General features: G+C 40.4%; 1 protein-coding gene across 5 annotated transcripts in view; it reads left to right on the forward strand.

Moving 5' to 3' along the window:
- Positions 1-22,880, forward strand: part of Nsd2 (nuclear receptor binding SET domain protein 2) — an 82,071-nt gene that overhangs the window by 23,734 nt on the left and 35,457 nt on the right. For all 5 annotated transcript variants that reach the window (XM_040746906.1, XM_040746907.1, XM_040746903.1 and 2 more), the window contains 5 exons: positions 1,020-1,185; positions 9,167-9,333; positions 10,039-10,521; positions 16,887-17,031; positions 21,796-21,914. In XM_040746906.1, coding sequence (XP_040602840.1) covers positions 1,020-1,185; positions 9,167-9,333; positions 10,039-10,521; positions 16,887-17,031; positions 21,796-21,914 — 1,080 coding nt within the window. The remainder of the gene's footprint in view (positions 1-1,019; positions 1,186-9,166; positions 9,334-10,038; positions 10,522-16,886; positions 17,032-21,795; positions 21,915-22,880) is intronic.

Raw genomic sequence — 22,880 nt, forward strand, 5'->3', positions numbered from 1 at the left:
GACCAGTATAAAAACCTGGGCTGATTTAGAGGTTTTTGGATATGCCTATTGATGTGGTGAACTTTATGCTTTCACAGTTTTTTGAAGAGGCCTGTGCATGTTGTCACAGACCAAACTTTTTCTGCCACTTGATTTGGTTAAAATTACTCTCTACTTACACAATGGGGTAATACTGAGATGCTGTGCAATCATTTGAGTGCTAATATCTCTTGAAAGTATAATATGAATCTCCTTTAGCCTTCAGTGCCATGCTTACAAATCTATAACAGCCAATGAAATTTGTGACGAATTATGCAACAGGAGCAGTGCCTAGAGTATCTTAGGGAGAGTTGCCTCTTAGGAGGATGTTCAGTTTCAGAGATGGAAAAACTGAGCTTAAGAGAGCTTTGAACACTCAGAACACATGCTCTCACATAGGTACAAAGTGCTTGTCTTTACACTCATAGTGGGGCTAGGGTCCCTGCTTCAGCACAGGAGGTCGATTTGTTGATCGAGGCACATATTCTCAAAGACCAGCTATCAGATACGTATGAGGTCATAGTAGGGGGCAATGTTTTGAGGGTTCTGTGAATAAAACACTAACTTTGTAATATTGAGAACCCGCTATGTCTGGCTTTGTGATAATGCTTTAAGTGGGAATGAGAGAAAGCAATTGTGAGAAGTAGTTGCTATTGAAGATGAAATCTGAAATACATAAAGGGGAACATTCTCTGAAAACTGAATTCAGGGACTTAAGTATGAAGTCAAGTGGGTCTTCCAATGAATTATATCCCCAGTCCTCTTCATACCTGTTTTGTGAGCCACCATGTGGTTGCTGAGAATTGAACTCAGGGCCTCTGGAAGACCAGCTAGTGCTCTTAACCACTGAGCCATCTTTCCGGTCCATTCATACATGTTTTGAACCTTTAATTAACTTCTATTTTAAACCTCTGATTAACACTTGTTCTTTATAGATAAAAGGTTGAAATTAAGGATAATTGCTGAATGTTAATATTTGTCTTTTGTTGTTCACTTTTCAGATTCCAGTTAAGAAGGAGGAGCCCTGTCCAAATACTGGCAAAGACAGAGACCTCTCATTGAAATACAACGTGGGTGATTTGGTGTGGTCCAAAGTGTCAGGTTACCCTTGGTGGCCTTGCATGGTTTCTGCTGATCCACTCCTTCACAACCATACCAAGCTTAAAGGTACCAAATACTGACTTTTTCCCATATTTCTCTTCTGTACCAAACCTTTCTAATTTGCATGTTTCTCATGTTTTGCTAAATGGCCTTACTAGCTACTTTTGCTTCTTTGTTCAAGGTGGGTGATTGGTTCAGATGTGACACATTCATTTTCTAAATGTAGGCTTCATCTGATTGATCTGTACTAACAGGGAAACAACTCTTTAAGAAAACAAATTAGATTTATTTTTTATGTTTAAGTGGTTTGCCTTCATGTATGTACATGAACCATGTGTACAATTGATGCCCATAGAGGTCAGGAGGTATTGGCTCTCCCGAAACTGGAATTATGGATGGTTGTAAGCTACCAAATAGGTGCTAAGAACTGGACCTGGGTCCTCTGCAAGAGCAAGTGCTCTAAACTACTGAGCCATCACTCTCTAGCTGGGGAAACAGTCTTTACCTTTGTATTAGCTCCCAAGTTTTATGACAGAAATTACTACTTAACTAGATAGTGATTGCTTATTTGTAAATTAATATTTTATAATATATTAAGTTTGAATTATAAAAATCCTCATTAGACTTGGGAAGGGGGAAAAGCTAGAAATGATAATCCTTGACAGAAAACTTGAATATATAAATTTGCTCATGAAACAGCTAAAGAATATATTTTAAATGTAGTTTTATTGATACAAAGCAGATACTTAAAATAATGTAGCCCATAAGTGTGTTAATTACATAAGAACAATCCACAAAATGTGGTTTGAGAGTAAAAGTAACAGGATTCTGTGGTGTGAGTGGGTTTAGTTTTTGTTTTTTAGACTTCGTCTGTGTAGATCAGACTGGCCTTGTACTCATGATCCTTCAGTTTCAGCCTCTAGTGCTGGGCTGTGTGCCACTGTGCCTGGCTTTGGAAAGTTGTTAAAGTTTTGAATTTGATTTGAAGAAGGTGAGGTGTGTTTGGTATAGAGTTTGGCTGGACAAGTTTATTCTCTTGACCTGTGTGTCTCTCAGAAATATGGACAGCCACAGCTGTGGCTATACAAGATTGATAATCTGGCCTAGAACTGCTGCTGGCCACCCAGTCTGTGGCCCTTCATGGTATAACAAAGCATCTGCCTCCTGATGTTTAGCCATAGTATTGAGGTTTGACAGGAGTGGTGCCTACTCCTATTTGAGTCTGGATCCTTGTATTGTCACCTACATGCCACACAGGTTTGCTGCTGGCTATGGGCAGGCAGTTGCAGGGAATGACATAGGACGATGGCTCTTGGCAAGTTTGGACTGGAAGGGATGTGCTCAAGGTAAGGAGAACCTGAGCACCATGCTGTACCCTGCCTTGACTTCTGTCGTAAAGGTGTAGAATTTTGCTGTGGTGATGAGAAACAGTTATATTCTATAGGACTGGTAGCATGAGAGGAACCCGTGGTTTAGTTTTGTCTTTGTCTCCTTACAGATCTTTTGATAATTCTGATTTTTTTTCCAGAATGAGGGGAATTGTTCCCAAGGTGCTCTGGGAACTCTGGTATGTACCTCAAGTTGTCTAGACTGGAAATGTATATGTATACCTTTGAGGGAAGATGAACCCTCCTTGTGTCATCTATAGCCTTGGTGCAGCCATATGTAGTGGTTGTATGAGGAGCTGCTACTTTCTTTTTCAGCTGTTCAAAACAGTAAATCTCCTAACTTCTACATCATTTGTACACTGTAATGTCTGGAATTTTTAGTCTATTTACACAGAGCAGTGTTAAAATCTCTCACCAAGGGATGGCAAGATATCTCAGTGAGTAAAGGTACTTGCTGCCAATCCTGATGACCTGAGTTTGATGTCTAGTTCTCACATGATGGAGGAAAAAAATGTGCACACTGTGATGTGCACATGCATGTGCATAAACACAGAATAAATGTTAAAAATTAATAATTTTCTCCACTGAGATATCTATCATCTTCTACTTGTAGTTCATATCAGCTTCTCCTTTATCTAGTTTGGTGCTTTCATGCCCCACCAAGTTCTAAATCGTAACCTGAAGCATGCTGATGCCTGTCCTTTGTCCTTTGGAGCTCTGTGGTCTTTTGGACATGTGACTTTCTCTATTCTTTTTTCTTGTTCCTGTACATAGCTGGCCTTGTTTGCCTTTAAGGCTTTTCTTTTTTCTCAGATTTAGGTCTGAAGTAGTCTTGTGTTTGGTGGGATTGACTGTGAGTGCATAAATGGCTATTGCCAACTTGCTAGTGTCCACAGAATTGGGAGAATTTCTGGACAAGTCTCTCTAGCTCAGAGGGCCAGGGGTCACAACATGGACTGTTTTGATGAGCATTGATGAGGGAAGAAAGGAGCACAGTACACAATTGAACTCCATGATGTTTAAGGGGGCAGGCTTTCCTAAATATGGTAGGGGTCAGTTATAGCATGAATTCTAATTGTTCTTAATAAAAACTCAGAGTCAGTTAATGCTGAAGATCAGAGAAGCAAAGCAGCCAGCCATTAGAGAGTTCTCACCTCTAGCAATGCTTAGACCAAAGGGAGATACTGTCCTCAGACTGCCTAGACTGCACTGGTCATCACACTGCATCTCTGTCTCTTGCCTCCTACGGCCTTATATTCCTCTCCCTGCCAAGCCATATCACTCCTGACTCCGCCTCTTTAGAGCTGTGATTAAAGGCATGTCACTCCAGGTGCTAGGATGATCTTTGTGTGTGAGCTGTTTCTCTTTTAGACTGGATCAATTTCATGTAGCCCAGGGTAGCTTTGAATTCACAGAGATCTGTCTGTCTCTGTCCAGTGCTGGGATTAAAGGTGTGTGCCACCATAGCCTGTCCTCTATGGCTAATTAGTATGGCTGCTTGGATTAAATGATGATGCCATCAGCCTTGGCTAGACATTAAATTTCTTTCTTCCTTAAGAAATACTTTCAAGTTATGTGTATATGTTTATATGTATGTATGTATGTGAATGCAGGTTCCCATAGAGCCCAGATGCATCAGATCCCCTAAGTGGTTGTGAGCCATGCATTGTGGTTGCTGGGAATAGAACTTGACTCCTGGAAGAGCAGCAAGTGCTCTTAATGGCTGAGCCATCTCTGCAGCCTAACATCAACTATTTCTAAACATCATGTAAATCAATAGCAATTCATTATATACTGTAAAAGATTTTATTATGAAACAATGGCACATATCTGTATTAACTTTCAATACTATGAAACAAATTAAAGTAGTGGCAAAAGCCACATGCTGCTTGGCATTCCTTTTTTTTTGTTTCTTATTCGCTTAAAGTAATATACACAGTGGGCTTCATTGTGACATTTCATACATACATACATACATACATATATTGATCATAGTCAGTCCCACTACTCTCTTGTCTCCCTCTCACCCCCTTTTTCCCAGCAAGTTCTCCTACTTTTATGTCTTTTTCTTTTTTTTTTAAGGAAAACAAGAACAGTTAGTTTAATTAGCATTATTAATAAGAGGAAGAATTATTTACATGAGAATGGACATCTCAACAGTAGCTATATCACTGTTCTTCACGGCATTTTCAAGTTTTCATATTTCTAAACAAATTCTAGTGAGTGATAAATTTTTTGTCTAGTATGTATAAGGCCCTGGATTTGATCCCTAGAACTATAACACAAAGCCTGTATATATGGATGTGTATGTGTGTATATCAACAAAAAAAAAATGAAAAGGTAGCTTGGCATGGTGGCACATTCCTTTAATCCTAGTACCTGGAGGCAGAGACAGATGGATCTCTATGAGTTCAAGGCCAACCAGGTCTACATAGTGAGACCTTTTCTCAAAGAAACAACAAAAATTTAAAAAGTAGTCTTAAAAATTTGTGATGAGGGCTGGAGAGTTGGCTCAGAAGTTAAGAGTACTGACTGTTCTTCCAGAGGACCCATGTTCAATTCCCAGCACTCTGCTGACTGCTCACACCTGTCTGTAACTCCAGTTCTAGGGCACCTGATGCCCTCATACAGATATACATGCATACAGAACACAAATACACATAAAACACATTAAAAATTACTTAAAATTTTATTTTTTAATTTCATCTATAATATTTGCTTTTTTAAATTTTTATTTAAATTAAAACAATCTTATTTTAATACCAATCCCAGTTCCCTTTCCCTCCCACCCTCCCATTCCCTCCATCATCACCCCATCCCATCCCCTCCATCCACTCCTCAGGGAGGGTGAGGCCTCCCATGGGGGGATCATCAAAGTCTGTCACATGATTTGGTGCAGGACCTAGGTGTCTTCCCTGGTATATCTAGGCTGAGAGAGTATCTCTCCATAGGAATGGACTTCCAAAGCCCATCCATGGACTAGGGATAAATACTGGTTCCATTGTCAGAGGCCCCATAGACTGCCCAGGCTCCTAAACTGACACCCATATTCAGGGGGCCTGGTTTGGTTTTATGCTGGTTCCTCAGCTGTCAGACTGGAGTCGGTGAACTCCCACTTGCTCAGGTCAGCTGTTTCTGTGGGTTTCCACAGCGTGGTCTTGACCCATTTGCTCATCACTCCTCCATCTCTACAGTTGGATTCCAGGAGTTCAGCTCAGTGCTTACCTGTGAATCTCTGCTTCTGCTTCTATCAGCTGCTGGATGAAGGCTCTATGATGACATTTATGGTAGTAATCAATCTCAATATAGAGGAAGGGCATTTAAGTTAGCCTCTCCACTATTGCTTAGATTCTTAGTTGGGATCATCCTTGTGGATCCCTGGAGATTTCCCTAGTGCCAGATTTCTCATTAAGTCCATAATGACTCCCTCTATCAAGGTATCTTTTTCATTGCTCTCCTTCTCTATTCTTCCCCCAACTCGACCTTCCTGATCCCTCATGTTCTCCTCCTCCCTCCATCCCCCCCATGTTCCCAGTTTATTCAGGAGATCTTGTCTCTTTCCCCTTCTCGGGGATCCATGTATGTCTTTCTTAGGGTCTTCCTTGTTTCCTAGCTTTTCTGGGGTTGTGGACTGAAGGCTGGTTATCCTTCACTCTATGTCTAATATCCACTTATAAGTGAGTACATACCATGTTTTTCCTTCTGTGTCTGGGTTACCTCACTCAGAGTGGTTTCTTCTAGTTCCATCCATTTGCCTGCAAATTTTAAGATTTCATTGTTTTTTTTCCCCCCACTGAGCTTAGTACTCCATTGTGTAAATGTATCATTTTCTTTATCCATTCTTCAGTTGAGGAGTATCTAGGTTGCTTCCAGGTTCTGACTATTACAAATGCTGCTGTGAACATAGTTGAATAGATGTCCTTGTGTTATGAATTTACATCCTTTGTGTATATGCCTAAGAGTAGAATTGCTGGGTCTTGAAGTAGACTGATTCTCATTTTCCTAAAAAACCACCATACTGATTTCCAAAGTGGCTGTACAAGTTTGCATTCCAGCAATGGAGGAGTGTTCCCCTTTCTCTACATCCTCTCCAGCGTAAACTGTTGGTGTTTTTGATTTTAGCCATTCTGACAGGTGTAAGATATCTCAGAGTTGTTTTGATTTGCATTTCCCTGGTGGCTAAGGATGTTGAACAATTTCTTAAGTGTCTTTCAGTCACTTTGGGTTCCCCTATTGAGAATTCTCTATTTAGTTCTGTATCCCACTTTTTAATTGTATTATTTGGTGTTTTGATGACTAGCTTCTTGAGTTCTTTAGGTATTTTGGAGATCAGCCCTTTGTCAGATGTGGGGTTAGTGGAGATTATCTTTCCCATTTTGTGGACTGCTCTTTTGTCTTATTGACTGTGTCCTTTGCCGTACAGCTTCTCAGTTTCAGGAGGTTCCATTTATTAACTGTCAATTTCAGTGTCTGTGCTTCTGGTGTTTTATTCAGGAAGTAGTCTCCTGTGCCAATGCATTCAAGGGTACTTCCCAGTTTGTGTTCTAAGAGGTTCAGTGTGGCTGAATTTATGTTGAGGTCTTTGATCCATTTAAAATGAAAAATTCATAGTGAAAAGTTAACTCCTGCCTGCCTCTACTCAGTTGAGAGGTAATTTTTGTTTGTTTGTCTGGTTTTTTTTTTTTTTTTTGGTTTTTGTTTTTCTTTTCCGAGACAAGATTTCTCTGTTTAGCTCTTGCTGTCCTGGAACTTACTTTGTAAATGAGGCTGGCCTAAAACTCAAGACATCTGTCTGCCTCTATCTCCCGAGTGCTGGATTAAAGTTATCCACCACTTTTTTTTTTAAGTTTTGTTTTGTTTTTCGAGACAGGTTTTCTTTGTAACAACCCTGGCTGTCCTGGAACTAACTAGCTTTGTAGACCAGGCTGGCCTCAAACTCACAGAGATCTGCCCGTTTCTACCTCCCGAGTGCTGGGATTAAAAGTGTGCACCATCACCATCCCGAGTGCACCATTTTTTAAAAAATGTTGTATGAATGTTTTCCTGTGTGTATGTATGTGCACTGTGTGTGTATCTAGTGCTGAAGGAGGCCAGGAAAGGCACTGGATCCCCTGGAACTGGAGTTATGTACAGTTATCAGTTACCATATGGGTTCTAGGGACTGATATGAATCCTCTGTAAGAACAACTAGTGCTCTTAACCACTGAGTCATCTCTCTGGCCTTAAGATTTTTTAAAAAAGATTTTCTTTATTATGTATACAGTATTCTGCCTGTGTGTATACTTGCATGCCAGAAGAGGGCACCAGATCTTACAGACGGTTGTGAGCCACCATGTGGTTACTGGGAATTGAATTCAGGACCTCTGAAAGAGCAGTCAGTGCTCTTAACCTCTGAGCCACCTCTCCAACCCTTAAGGTTAAAAAAAATACTTTTTTTTCTTTTATATGTATGAGTGTTTGCCTGAACGTATGTTTATGCACCAGGTGTGTGAAATCCATGTTGGAGGCCAGAAGAGGGCATTGGATTCCTTGGACCTGGAGTTACAGATGTTTGTATAGGTGCTAGGAATTGAACCCAGACATATGTGCAGGCAAAATACCTATACACATGAAATAATAAAAATTAAGCGTGGTAGCATACTCCTTTAATTCCAGTACACTAAAAGCAGAGAGTTGGACTCATGTTGAGCCACTTTATTAGAGGCATCTTCTTTTGTTTGCTTGTCCATCAGCACCCCCACCACACACCAAGGTTTCTCTGTGTAACAGCTGTAGCTGTCCTAGGACTCACTCTGTAGACCAGGTTGGCCTCAAAATAACAGAGATCTGCCTGTCTCTGCGTCCCAAGTGCTGGGGTTAAAGGCGTGTGCCTACTACTCCCTGGCAATTGGAGGCATCTTTGAAAGTTTCAATGAAGATGTTTTTCTTCTGGGTGGTTTAGCTATCCAGGAAGTCTGGTTTTATTTCCTTTAGGATCAGGGCTAAAGCTGTTTTTTTCCTCTTGTTACTGAGATCTGTCCTTTTGACTGATTTACCTGAGTTCTAACTCTCCTTCAACGTCAGCAAAATCTGAAATTTCAGGGGGTAGTAGTCTCTTTGTTCATCCCTCTGACTGCATTAAGAGATGTTTCTTCCTGCAGCTAAGAGTGACAGCAAGGAATATGAGGGGATTTTCTGTGGTCTCAGCTGCTCTTTGAGGCTTGAGTGCTCTTATTCTAAGCACTGTGCCCATGGTGGCTAGAGGATGGCATCAGATCCCTGGAACTGGGTTGACCTGTCATCAGTGGGTAAGGATGAATGGGTTATTGAGTCCATCTCAGTAGATTGCCTTTCAGTGCTGCTGTTTGGAGGTTTGGAAGTTCCCTTTTGCTGATGTCTTGTCCTGTCTACTGAAAGGGGAAGATGAGAAGGATATTGAAAGGGGAAGATGAAGGAGTGTTCTTATTTCAGCTTCTCCCCCTGCCTGCTTTTGTACCTTCTCTGTTATCTCTGATTAGTGAATTTTCCTCTTGGGCATGGAGTATATTAAGGATAAAAAGGTAAAATTTATGGTGAAATTAAACATAAATACCACCAAGTAAAATAATTTCAAAGCATTAGTAGATTTGCCCAATTTCATCCCAAATTCTAATGTTCCTGGTTTTTATTTTTAAAATTAGGTCAGAAAAAAAGTGCACGCCAGTATCATGTACAATTCTTTGGTGATGCCCCAGAAAGAGCTTGGATATTTGAGAAGAGCCTTGTTGCTTTTGAAGGAGAAGAACAATTTGAAAAATTATGCCAAGAAAGTGCCAAGCAGGCACCCACGAAAGCTGAGAAAATCAAGGTGATAGAGGTTCCTTTAATGTATTTTTTAACAAAAAATTTAATTATTTAATTTATTTTATTTTGACCTTATAGTTGCTTTAAGTGGTTTCTTACATTGGTCATTTATCTTATTTATTTACTTACTTACTTATTTATGGCAGGGTCTTAATGTGTATCATTGACTGACCTAAAACTATATAGATTAGCGTAGCCTGGGATTCATAGAGATCTACCTGCTTCTGCCTGTAGCCTTGGAATTAAAGATGCCAGTTACCAGTGGGGTGTGATGGCGCATGCCTTTTTCCCCAGCAATTGGGAGGCAGAGGCAGGAGCATCTCTGTGTGTTCAAAACCAGCCTGGTCTACAAAGCAAATTCCAGGACAACCAAGGCTACACGGAGAGAAAGGGGGGAAAAAAGATGTCAATCACTATGGCCAGCCTAAACATTTCATTTACTTTTATCCAAGCATGTTATTTTTCATTTACTCATTTGATGACTCACAGAAATAAATTATTTTCTGATTTTTATTTCTTTATAAAAATTATATTAGGTAAAGCCGTTGGTGTTGATTTCTAGTTTAAAGAACAATATAGTTGTCAGCTGAGGTCTATCTAAAATTTTAGTTGAGTTTTTGTAAGTTTTCCTTATTTGATATTGTAAATGCTTTTGAGTTATCTTTTATATTTTGTAATAAGATTCATAATGACTTGTCTGTTTTTCCAGTTGTTAAAGCCTATTTCAGGGAGATTGAGAACCCAGTGGGAAATGGGTATTGTTCAAGCAGAGGAAGCTGCTAGCATGTCAGTAGAGGAGCGGAAAGCCAAATTCACCTTCCTTTATGTGGGGGACCAGCTACACCTCAACCCTCAAGTGGCTAAGGAGGCTGGCATTGTTGAAGAACCTTTGGGAGAAATGGTGGACTCTTCAGGGGCCAGTGAAGAAGTTGCTGCAGACCCTGGGTCTGTGAAAGAAGAGGATATTCCCACGAAGAGAAGGCGAAGAGCCAAAAGGTCTAGTTCTGCTGAGAACCAAGAGAGTGACCCTAGCACAGAAAAGAGTACCCCTCCAAAGATGGCAGAGGCTGAACCTAAGAGAGGAGTAGGCTCTCCTCCTGGAAGGAAGAAGTCTACAGCTTCTGCTCCACGGAGCAGGAAAGGAGACTCAGCATCCCAGTTTTTAGTCTTCTGTCAAAAACATAGGGATGAGGTAAGTACGCTGGTGGGTTCTGAGTTATTTGTTATGCCACATAATTTCCAAATTTAAGGAAAATTCCGTTATTGCAAATCCTCTATTTCTTAGTACACTGCTTGAGCATTGTTTAGTTTTTAGATGTATACATTATTGTTGGAAAACATCTATTTGCACTCTTGTTCCTCCAAAGTGGATAAAAAGTTCCAGCAACAGTGGCAAGTAGGAAGTAGATTTCATTGGGTCCTCCTTTTGCTGGAAAGTGGGCTTACTCCTTGACATCCAGCTAACATTTTCTCTTAACAAGCTGTTGTGAAGCATTCAGTGTGGGTCATGCTCACTTTATAAAAATGGTGCATTTGTTAGCACTGAGAATGTTGAAGGTTTATTTCTATGTAAATAAGTATGTAACTACTTCTATTTTTAAAATAAAATATACCATCTATTGGTGTCATGTCTCATTTCCATTGTCAGGAACCAAGACTCCTTATAGTCTGAGACTTGAAGCCCTTTCTATTATAGTGTTCATTTTAATTTTAATTTAATTTTAATTATAGTGTTCATTCTAATTTCATAGAATTTTTTGTTCAGAATTCCAAATCTGTATTAAAGTCACTAGTAATAAGTAGTATCTGTGGCTAGAGAGATTGTTCAGTAGTTAAGAGAAGTTACTTCTCTTGTAGAGGCCCTGGATTCAGTTCCTAGCACCCACACAGTGGCTCACAACTACCTGGAACTAGATCCAATATCTCCTTTTGGCTTCCATGCCTACCACACATATATTTGCTATGCATACATACATGTAGGCAAATACTCATATATATATAAAATAAAAATAAATATATCTTGGGGGGAAAAAACCAACAAGAAATACGATTTAATTAGTGAGATGGCTTGGTGTGTTAGGGCAATTTTACCCAAGCCTGGGACCCATTTGGTAGAAGGAGAGAACCATCTCCGTCATGTCCTCTGACCTCTACACATTCAATATGGCACACAAATACAATAAATACCTAATATAATTTTAGAATGAAAGAAAGAGCAGGTCAGTGGTGGCACATGCCTTTAGGCTCAGCACTTGGGAGGCAGAGGCAGGTGACTCTCTAAATGCTGGGCCAACCTGGGCTACAGAGTGAGTTCCAAACTACACAGAGAAATTCTGTCTCAAAAAAAAAAATGAGAGAGAGAGGGAGGGAGAAAGAGAGAAGAAATGAAACAATTTTTTGGTATGGTTGCGCACGCCTTTATTCCTGGGAGTTGGGAGGCAGAGGCAAGTGGATTTCTGGGTTCGAGGTCAGCCTAGTCTACAAAATGAGTTTCACAGCAACCAGAGAAACCCTGTCTTGAAAAACTAAAGGAAAACAAATAGTATCACCTGCCCAAATATTATCCATGAGTGTTTAACTAGCTCCTGCTTTGTGGCAGGCAGCATGGCCTAGTGCAGGATTTTGAGGAGTTGTATAACTGAGTGTTTAGCACATGTTATTTTTTTTCTCTACATGGTAGCTTAGAAGTCTTCCCAGAGAAAATGATGAACTAGTGTCTTGATGAAGAATTAGTAAGCCATGTTGGGCATGATGGAACATAGCTTGTAATCTCAGTATTGAGTTTGAGGTTAGCATGGGCTACATAGCGAGGGCTGTAATCTCAGCACTATTGGGAGACTGAGGCAAGAGGATTGAGTTTGAGGTTAGCCTGGGCTACACAGGGAGAACACCCATCCTTTCAAAAGAAAAAAGAAAAAGACAAAAAGGAACCAGTAGCTCTTTCCTTGCTAATAGAAGGTTGTTAGTATTAGAAAAATCTATGGAACTGGAGGCGTGGATCAATGATTAAGAGCCCAACCATTCTTGCAGAGAGTTAGAATTCTACCACCCATGTCAAGTGGCTCACAACTGTTTGTAGCTTTACCTCCAGGGGATCCAATGCATCTGGACTCCATGGGTACACGGGGGCGCATGCACACAAGATCATTTACTTATTTAGGCATAAAAGATCACATTGTGTAGTTCTGACTGGCACAGAAGTCACTGAGATCTCCTTGCTTCTGCTTCTGTAATGTGTACACTACTATGTCTAGTAATCAAAATCAGTTTTAAAGGTCTGTCAAAAGCTGAATGTTGTGACATACAACTTTAATCCCAGCACTTGAGGGGTGGAGTCAGGCAGATATCTGAGTTCAAGGCCAGCCTTACCTATATAGTGAGGCCTTGTCTCTAAAGATTGCTCAGTGATTAAGAGCACTAGCTGCTGTTGCAGAGGATCTGGGTTCAGTTCGTAGCACACATGGTACCTCATAACCATCTGTAACTCTAGTTTCAGGTGTTCTGACACTTTTCTGACCTCTAGATACCAGGTATGCACACGGTGCACAGACATATGCAGGCAAAACACAAAATAAGTTAAAAACAGACAAACAAAAAGCCTAGGTCTATATAGTAGAGGAGTTTGCCATCTCAGGAGAGGAAAGGATTACTTTCTTTTTAAAACATTTTTTGATTATTATTAAATAAATTTTATTTATTTGTTTGTGTACCACTTCTGTCCCTACTGCCCTCAGAGGTCAGAGAAGGGCATCGCATCCTTTGGAATTGGAGTCACAGTCATTTCTGAGCCAGGACTCGAACCTGATCCTCTTAGAATAGCAGCCAGTGCTCTTTAGCTGCTGAGCCATCCCTCTAGCCTCAGGGAAAGGATTTCTGTAATAAGCCGAACTGACTACAAACTGTAAGGGAAGTGTCTTTTAATGGAGGTTTTTTTTTATGTGTCAAGGATACCATATACGCCTGAAATGACAAGATTTGTCATCAGTCAGTTGTGTTTTTGTTTTTTGTTTTTTTGTTTTTTGTTGTTGTTGTTTTGTTTTTGTTTTTTTTGAGGCAGGGTTTCTCTGTATTGTTTTGGAGCCTGTCCTGGAACTTGCTCTGTAGACCAGGCTGGTTTCTAACTCACAGAGATCCGCTTGTCTCTGTATCCCGAGTGCTGGGATTAAAGACGTGCACCACCAACGCCTGGCATCATCAGACAGTTTTAAGGGACGAAATGTCAATTACAGGTGAGCCTCAGTTGGCTGATAAGCATACTAAGTGTTGCTTAAACCCACACATAGACAGGGACTTACAGACTGAATTCATAATGATGCGTTATTTCATAGTCATCAGATGAGCAACAGTGAACTTGGAGTTAGCTACTTGGGGCTTGAGAAGAAGAGCAAGATAATAATTCTTGTCCAGTGCTGGTGAGGAATAATTTATCATACTTGTTATAGAGAAAAGTTTGGCAATACCTGATGTGCTTTGTTTCTGTTCTATAATTTCATGCTTAAGTATTTACTCTAAAATAATTTCACCCTTGCATTGCACCAAAGGAAAGCACAGCAATATTCAACTTTAAAAATTGTTAGTGGTAGTTGTGATCTGTTTCTGTAGCATATTGCATATTAAAATGGATTTATTAGATGTTGAAGTAGGAAACAAGCTGCTGAACACTATGTAAATCCTGTTGCTTCTGTAAAGTCTGAATAATACAGTATATCTACTATTTACTTGTACCTCAGTATCTGTCCGTGTTCCTCAAAAAAGAGTAGTCAGCTGAGAAGGTGTGTGCTTCTGCCCAGGTGCCAAGTATGCCCAAAGAAGGGAACCATGGCTAATTGGATCTTACATGGTACAAACCACTTAGTAGTGTGTGTTCAATTTCCATGGCAAAACTTCTGTGGAGAGGGTATGATGATAAACTCTAAATGGATACCACCAGTATTTGACACCTTGGCTGGAATATAATTGATGAGGAGCTGTGTGTTCTTATCCTTTGTAAATTGGGCAGGGCTATGTATGCCAAATAGGAACTCCAGCTAGTCATAGTCCAGCATGCTCTAGGCTATTTCTTTGACATCTGAACCACAGAAAAGTAGGTGTTTGAGAGTCTAGACTACTGCCCAGAGATCTCCTACACTTTTTTCTTTCTGGGACCCAGGTTCATTTCAGTTAACCTTTGTAGTGCTAAGAATTGTAACTGAAAACCTAGATTAGCACCGTGATGAGAACAATGTAGCTCAAGGTGAAGGTGCGCAGTTTGAGTTCACTTAATACTCATCAGTCCCATTCCATTCAAGCCTCAGGCTGTGACTGTGAAGTCCACCAGGACCACCATGTTGGTTTCAGATGCTGTTCAGAGGAGGATAGCAATGTTCACAGTTGCATGTTGTTCACCCCCAAAGGCTGTTTTTGCGATAGGGTCTCTCTATGTAGTCCTGTCTGTCCTAGAACTCTTTATGTAGACCATCCTGGCATTGAATTCACGTCTTTGCCTCAGTGCTGGGATCTGGGATTAAAGACATCACCACCATGCCCAGTTAGGGCTACTTTTTGTTTTGTTTTGTTTTGTTTTTCCATTGTTTGCTTTGTTATTGTTGCTGCTGCTCTTTGGTTTTTAAATTTTGTATGTATGTGTGAAAAAGTGTGTGTGTATGAGCCCTCCGAGGTTAGAGGTGTGTCAAATCACTGGAGCTGGAGTTACAGACAATGGTGAGCTACCCTTGTGTGGGTGCTAGGAATTAACCTTGGGTCTTCTGTAAGAACAATACATGATGTTAATGTTTGTAACTGCTTAGCTAAACTTTTTTGTTTGTGTGTGTGTGTATATGTATGTATGTATGTATGTATGTATGTATGTATGTGTATGTGTGTGTTTTCCTGAGACGGGGTTTCTCTGTATTGCTTTGGAGCCTGTCCTGGAACTCACTCTGTAGACTAGGCTAACTTCAAACTCACGGAGATCCACCTGCCTCTGCCTCCCAAGTGCTGGGATTAAAGGCATGCGACACCAATGCTCGGCCCTTGAAAAACATTTTTAATGATTTATTTATTCTTATTTTACGTGCTTAGCCAGCATTGATATCTATGTGATAGTGTCAGATCCTCTGGAGTTACAGTTCTAAGCTGCCATGTGCCTGCTGGGAACTGAACCTGGTCCTCTGGAAGAGCAGCTAGTGCTCTTAACCATAGAGCCATCTCTCTAGCTTCTCAAAGCTGTTTTTATATGGTATTGAATTAGCCAAGGGCCAGCTTTGGAGACACAGGGTAACTCTTAGGTTACATGGACCCTCTTTTGCTAGTGGCTTATTATATTTTTATCTCCTCTATTCATTTTTAAGGAGTTTCTCTACACATTTTCTTCAATTGTTTTGCCATCTTGTTTAAAAATATTGTGTGTGTTCACACTCATGTGTATATGTATGACTGGTCCTGGTGGGTCCTCATGCTTTGGTTTATCTATGGTGGTCAGAGAATAACTATATGGTGTTGGTTCTCTTCTTCCATCTTTACTTGGAGTCTGGTTATTGAACTCAGTTCCTGACTTCAGCCTCTGACAAATACAAAAGCTCATGAACTATCTTGAAATAAGTGGTGGGTCATAGTGGGTTGCAGAGCTTAGTGTGTGTTTGTTCTTGTATCTTTTCTCTATCCCTACCTGAATTCAGCTGCATATTAGAAACCCATGGGAAGCCTTTGAAGTACAGGTGTCAGATTGACTTTGTCTTAGGCAGGATCTAAACACTATTGGCTTTAACTCCTGGGGTTGTTGCCATCTGCAGTTAAAGCTGGGAGTTACTGATCAGTGATTACTGTGTGCCTTACATAGAAGACTTGTGAAAATGCAGATTCCTTGCTAGTGAGTTGGGAGGGGCCATTCTTATCATATTCCAAGGGTACTGGTCCTCAGTAAGTGGAGAATCTGTTGCCTTTGTAGACCAGTTGTAGCCAGTGGTGCTGGCTTAGCTTAGACAAAAATTGGGGCTTGCTTGTTAACTGTCGTCTGTATTTCCTATACATGACTTGGACTGAAAGATAGGGTGGCTACTGTAGTTGATGAGGATGACAAGCCAAGACTTCATTCCATGTTCAAAGGAGAATTTTTGTGCAGCTTGCTGGACTACTAATTTTTCAAGGATGCCTAGGAAATCATAATTTTAAAAAAGTGTGTGTTTGCTGGACATTGGTGGCACACGCCTTTAATCCAAGCACTCAGGAGGCAAAGGCAGGTGGATCTCTGTGAGTTCGAGGCCAGCCTGGTCTACAGAGCGATTTCTAGGACAGACTCTAAAGCTACACAGAGAGAAACCCTGTCTTGAACCCCCCCCCAAAAAAGTACAAGTTTTCTACTCATCATTTGTCATCTATTTTTACTTAGAAATTTTTGGTGAATCACTGAATTGGTTATATGCTATTTTTCTTTCAATAAAATTTTCTGAACATAATTCTATACTATAGAAACAAATGTTACATACTCAATTTCAAAGGACTATGGAATTGAATTTATGTCAATCACAATGAATTTTGTGAATGTAGAGTTTTTACTGCCCTCCCCTTGTGTGTTCTTAGGTTGTAGCTGAACATCCAGATGTCTCAGGAGAGGAGATTGAAGAATTACTTGGATCCCAGTGGAACATGCTCAATGAAAAACAGAAAGCACGATATAATACAAAGTTTTCCCTAATGACCTCTGCCCAGTCTGAAGAAGACTCTGGTAAATATGCACCTATACATATGTCTTCTGCTTTGATATGATGTATAGAGTATGTGGCCACATGAACAGTGTGCATGATCACGTTAATGCATGTCATTATCATTTCCTCCCTTATCACAAGTGCAGTTCTTCTTGATGCCCTGCAGGACCCTTACTTTATTGCTTACCCAGAGCAGGGATCCTGGCTGTAGTACTTGAAGGGTTAGTAAAGGAGAGAAGGAAGAAGGAAAGGTAGGTGGTTCTAGCACTTTGGGCTTAGTGGCATGGATCCCGCCCAGTGTAGAGCAGTTAGTTCTTGGCCTATTGGCTGGAGAACTTGCAAATGAGTTTACTGGTTGACCTTTACTTAGGTGTCTCATTTCTAGCCTTTTGGTTTCAAACTTTAATATACTATATCATATATCAGTTTAAGCTATGGCAAGATGAGGAAGATCTGGAGAAAATGTCAAACAGTGGTCAGGTATATTATATATAAGCTCTTAGACACACAAGTTGCAAAAAAGAACCTGTTAATGTCAAAATAAAGTGTAATGTGTTTCATTATTGCGTGTTGTAGATGCTAGACATAAAAACTAAGCCATCCTAGAATAGCTGCCAGGTATTAGATTGTGACAGAACATACAAAAGTAGCCTATATTCAGCAGTACTTCCTGGAGACACTCATATTGATGTAGGGCTTGCTAGGTATCTGAGTTACTTTTCTGCTGCCACGACCAACGTAACTTACAGAAGAAAGTTTATTAGGGGCTTATAATTTCAGAGGGTGATTCCATGATCTTCATTGAAGGAAGCATAGCAGAAGGCAGGTAGGTAAACCTGGTGCTAGAGCAATAACTGAGAATTACATCTTGATCTACAAGTATGAGGCAGAGAGGGCTAACTGGGAATGGTGTGGGCTTTTGAAACTCAAAGCCTACCACCAGTAACACACCTCCTCCAACAAGGCCACACCTCCTAATCAGTACCAAACTTTCTACCTACTGAGAAGCAGTCATTCACATTCAAATATGTGAGCCTATGGGGGACTATGCTCATTCACACCGCCTATGGGGGGCTGTGCTCATTCACACCGCTGGAGTTCCATATCAGTTCATTATAATGGTCTTGAATTTTGTTCAACATACTGAGTGTTTGTTTAGATTCTGTAATTAAAAATAGCAAGGATGTTTAGAGTTTGTGAATTTCATTTAAATGTAAATTAACCTCATGGTGTGCTAGTATACTAAATCTTGAGTGATAATTCTTTTCAGTGGCTTGTATACTTTTCAGTGGCTGGCACTTCTGAAACCAGAGTTAGCTTACCCTGAACAAGAAGTGTATTTGGGGTTGTACATAATAGATACATAATGATGGTTTCCCCTATATTGTGTATCAGGTAAGTGCTATTCTTAAATGTCCTTGAACTGTGACTTCCAAGTCACCTTGCTGCTGAACATAAAGATGTATAATCTCTCATTGTCAGCTGTTCTGCTGACTTCATGTTAGGGAACCCCCATTTCTTTAGGAAGGGCTTTGTCTCAATCCCAGGTAAAGTGGGCAATGTTCTGGGTGTTCATGGGAAAGAAAGACAAAGAATCACCTCACAGTGGAAAACCTGCTGCTGGTCAGTACCTGGGACTCAGCATTTAGGGTTGTGAGTGCAAACCAACTGAGGTGTCTGATTAGGTGTGCCACATGGTATTCATGACTCCAGTAGTGGCTGAGCGAGCTAGAGCTAGCTTCTGCTGTCTTCAAATTCTCCAGACAGACCTCTTTCTACCCAGCCTTTATGACTAGTCTACAGCGGTGTGGTCAGGGTTAAAGCCTAGTAAAGATCTTGCTAGGCTTTGTTCATACTAGCCTAGAGTTAACTGTGATTACTTGATTTCTTTAGTAGTAATTTGAATCCCAGACCTGAGGAGTAGCCCTGTGCAGTTGTTGGCACCCAAGGCATGGCACTTGGGCTTCTTCCTGAGGCTTTCTGGACATGTCTATGCTGGTGTGTTCTGTCCCAAAAGATAGTGAGTTTGAGAATGACAACGTTCTTAAGAAGTGGTGTAAGTAATGAAGTCTGGTGGCATATGCTTGTAGTCCCAGCTACTCAGGAGGCTGAGGCAGGAAGATTCAAGGCATGTCTAGCCAATGCAGTGAGACTTTTTCTCAAAATAAAAAGTGAAAATATGGCTGGGGATCTAATTTAAATCCTGGGTTCTATTCTCAGTATCATACACATTCACAAAAGGAAGTTTGATAAGTAGGACCCTAACAGCAAATGAAAAAAAATTGTATTAAAAATAAACATTGGCATGTTCAAAATGGTTGTTCTTGCCTTCCATCATATCTTTCTTGGTCAGTGATATTTGGATACTTTATTATAGATTGGTGATTTTTCCAGACACCTAAAAAATGGCACTGTCAAACATAACAGGAAGCACTTAACTTTCAGATGAAGTTATAATTTTGCTTCTTAAAAAATATTATTTAAGAGAATAATACATAGTAGTAACCCACAGTTTTTTTTTAATCTAACTTGTTTTGTTTTGTTTTTTTAGGACAGGGTTTCTGTGTTATAGCCTTGGCTGTCCTAGAATTTGCTATGTAGACCAGGCTGTGTAGTCAGAAGTTTTCCTGTCCCAACTACCTGCTCCCAAATAACTGGCAGTCGCTTCCCAAATAACTGACTCACAGACTTAATATAAATTATAAATGCTTGGTCAATAGCTCAGGCTTGTTACTAAATAGCTATTACAAGTTAATCCATTTCTATTAATCTATGTGCTGCTCCAAGGCTCATGGCTTTTTTTTTTTTTTGTGGCTTTGTTTTGTTTTTTGAGACAGGGTTTCTCTGTATTGCTTTGAAGGTTGTCCTGGAACTTGCTCTGTAGACCAGGCTGGCCTCAAACTCACAGATCCTCCTGCCTTTGCCTCCTGAGATTAAAGGAATACGCCACCAGCGCCTGCCTGACTCATGGCTTTTTTTCCCCCCAAATATATTTTTTATTTAAATTAGAAACATGCTTGCCAATCCCAGCTCCCTCAGAGCCTACTTGTTTTTTTTTTCCCAACACAGGGATTCTCTGTATTGTTTTGGAGGCTGTCCTGAAACTTGGTCTGTAGACCAGGCTGGCCTCGAACTCACAGAGATCCACCTGCCCCTGCCTCCCGAGTTCTTGGGGTTAAAGGCGTACGCCACCAACGCCAGGCGCTCATGGCTTTTATAGCTATCCCATTTTGTGTGTCTGACTTGTTCTCTATCTGACTGGCGCTTCCTCTGACTCTGCCTGTCCTCATGCCATCATTCTCAGTTTCTCTTCTTTGCCTAACTTTATACTGTTCAGTTATTGGCCAGACTGTGTATTAAACCAATCATAATGACGTATATTCACACAGTATACAGAAGGATTATTCTACAGCAAGACTGGCCTGGAACTCACAGAAATCCTCCTGCCTCTGCCTCCAAAGTGCTCTGATTAAAGGTGTGCACCACCACCCGGCCTTCTTTAACTTTTACTTTTTTCTTTTGGTTTTTCGAGACAGGGTTTCTCTGTGGCTTTGGAGGCTGTCCTGTTGGTCTCGAACTCACAGACATCCACCTGCCTCTGCATCCTGAGTGCTGGGATTAAAGGTGCCGCCGCCACCACCTGGGTAACTCTTTTTAGATGTGTTTTATATGTTTGAGTGTTGGAATAACAGATGTTATTCCAACACTCAAACATATGTCAGCCATTATGTGGATTCTGGGAATCAAACGCAAGTCCACTGTCAGAACAAGTACTCTAACCCACCGAACCATCTTTCCAGCCTGTTAAGTTGTAGTTTTCTAAAAGTTGACTTAAATTCTACTTTTCTTTACATATTAGTAAATAAAGAGTTCTTTTTCCCCACCCTAAGTCAACGTCTTACTGTGTAGGCAAGGCTGGTGTTGAACTCAGACCCTCTTGTGCTAAGCCTTCTTGTGTTCTGGGTTTACCATGTCTAACTGTAAAGGATTAAAAAAAAGATTTGAGCTGGGTGTTGGTGGAACACACCTTTAATCCCAGAACTCAGGAGGCAGAGGCAGTCGGATCTCTGTGAGCTTGAGACCAGGCTTGGTCTATAGAGTGAGTTCCAGGACAGCCTCCAAAACAATACAGAGAAACCTTGTCTCAAAAAAACAAGCAAACAAAACAAAAACAAAAAAAGATTTTAGTTCTGTGGAGTAATCCTCTGTACACTGTGAATATGTATTATTTTCATTGGTTAATAAATGCTGATTGGCCAGTAGCCAAGCAGTAAGTATAGGTGGGACAGCCCAACTGAGAATGCTGACAGGAAGAAGGATGGAGTCAGAGGAGTCACAGGTGAGACAGAGAGAGTAAGACATGCTGGAGGACAGGTAAAGCCATAAGCCACCTGACAATACATAGATTAAAGAAATTGGTTAATTTAAGTTGTAAAAGCTAGTTAGTAATAAGCCTGAGCTATCGACCAAGCATTTGTAATTAATAAAGTCTCTGTTGGCTATTTTAGAGCAGGTGGTTGGGATAGGAAAACTGCCTCCCTCTGGGTTATATTTAAATTTAATGCTATAGTACATTAAAAATACAATGCCAAGGTAATAATTAGGCAAAATAGTTTTGGGTCCCTAGTTCTTTTTTTGGAAAGAGATTTGATCTGTAAAACATATAGACCTTGGACATTAGCCTGGTTGCTGAATACCTGTCACTGTTTGCATGAGGAATGCCAGAGCAGGTTGGGGACTCTCTTCCCTGCACATTTATCCCAATTCTCGTTCTTTATTCCAAGGTAATATAAATGGGAAAAAAAGAAACCACACAAAGAGGACAGATGACCCTCCAGAAGATGTCGATGTTGAAGATGCACCCAGGAAAAGACTTAGGACAGATAAGCACAGTCTTCGGAAGGTAATGCTCTGGGCTTACCTGGCCTGTATGAATGTATGTTATAGAGTTCTTGAGACAAGGCCAAGATATAGGCAGTGTGGTCTTCTGGGTTCTTGCCAAAGTGGCATTCATAAGTAAGGTTTGCCCTTTACTACATTGAAAAGCCACTGAAGAAAGGACACACTCATGAACAATTAGGAACTTAGCACATAACTGTTAGTACTGGTGTGTTCAAGGAAACAGCATCCAGATGATTTGAGTGATACATGATATTTTAGTTTTGTGTGTTAAAAGCTACTCTTAGGTTGAAGGGAGCGTCGCTCAGTGCTAAATTTCTCAAGTAGCATGAGCCTGACCTTTAGTTTCATTGCCAGTACTTGTGGAAACATTTGTCTCTGGGATTATTGTTTATTCAGTGTGTAAACAAGGTACGTGAAAACCCATTAAAGATACTTTGTACTGCAATAGGAAGTTAAAGAATCTGTGATAGATACTGGATTTACACACTTTGTTAGTAATTCGTGATCTTGTTTACTCACTGGGAATCCAGTGTGAGCACCGAGGCATAATTGAAACTACAGTATGAATGAAAAGCCAGCCCAGGGCCTTGAGCCTTAGTATTCCCAGCATCTGTTAGGACAATTTGACTGATACCTGAAGGGAAGTGAAATTGAGCAAGAGCTATGTGTGCAAAGCAACTGTGGATTCTGTCTGTCATATGAAGCTTACACATAGAGAGAGTCAATCTTTTAGCACCATTTGTTTCAACTGTCTGAGATCTAGTTAACTTTTGGCAAATTGAGTTTAATTAAACTTTGAACTATATATTTGAATTCATATTTGGCAGGAGCTCTGACACAGCATATGTTTATGATTTGAGTAAAGCTTGGTCTTTCACTGACTAAGTTGCCTTTATTTCTTTTTTTCTCTTCTAATTTTGAATAGAAAAATCTCACAGATTGGTGAAGTGTAAATATATATCTTTAA

Source organism: Mesocricetus auratus, unplaced genomic scaffold (genome assembly GCF_017639785.1).
Source record: "Mesocricetus auratus isolate SY011 unplaced genomic scaffold, BCM_Maur_2.0 Super-Scaffold_100006, whole genome shotgun sequence".
Classification (NCBI taxonomy): domain Eukaryota; kingdom Metazoa; phylum Chordata; class Mammalia; order Rodentia; family Cricetidae; genus Mesocricetus; species Mesocricetus auratus.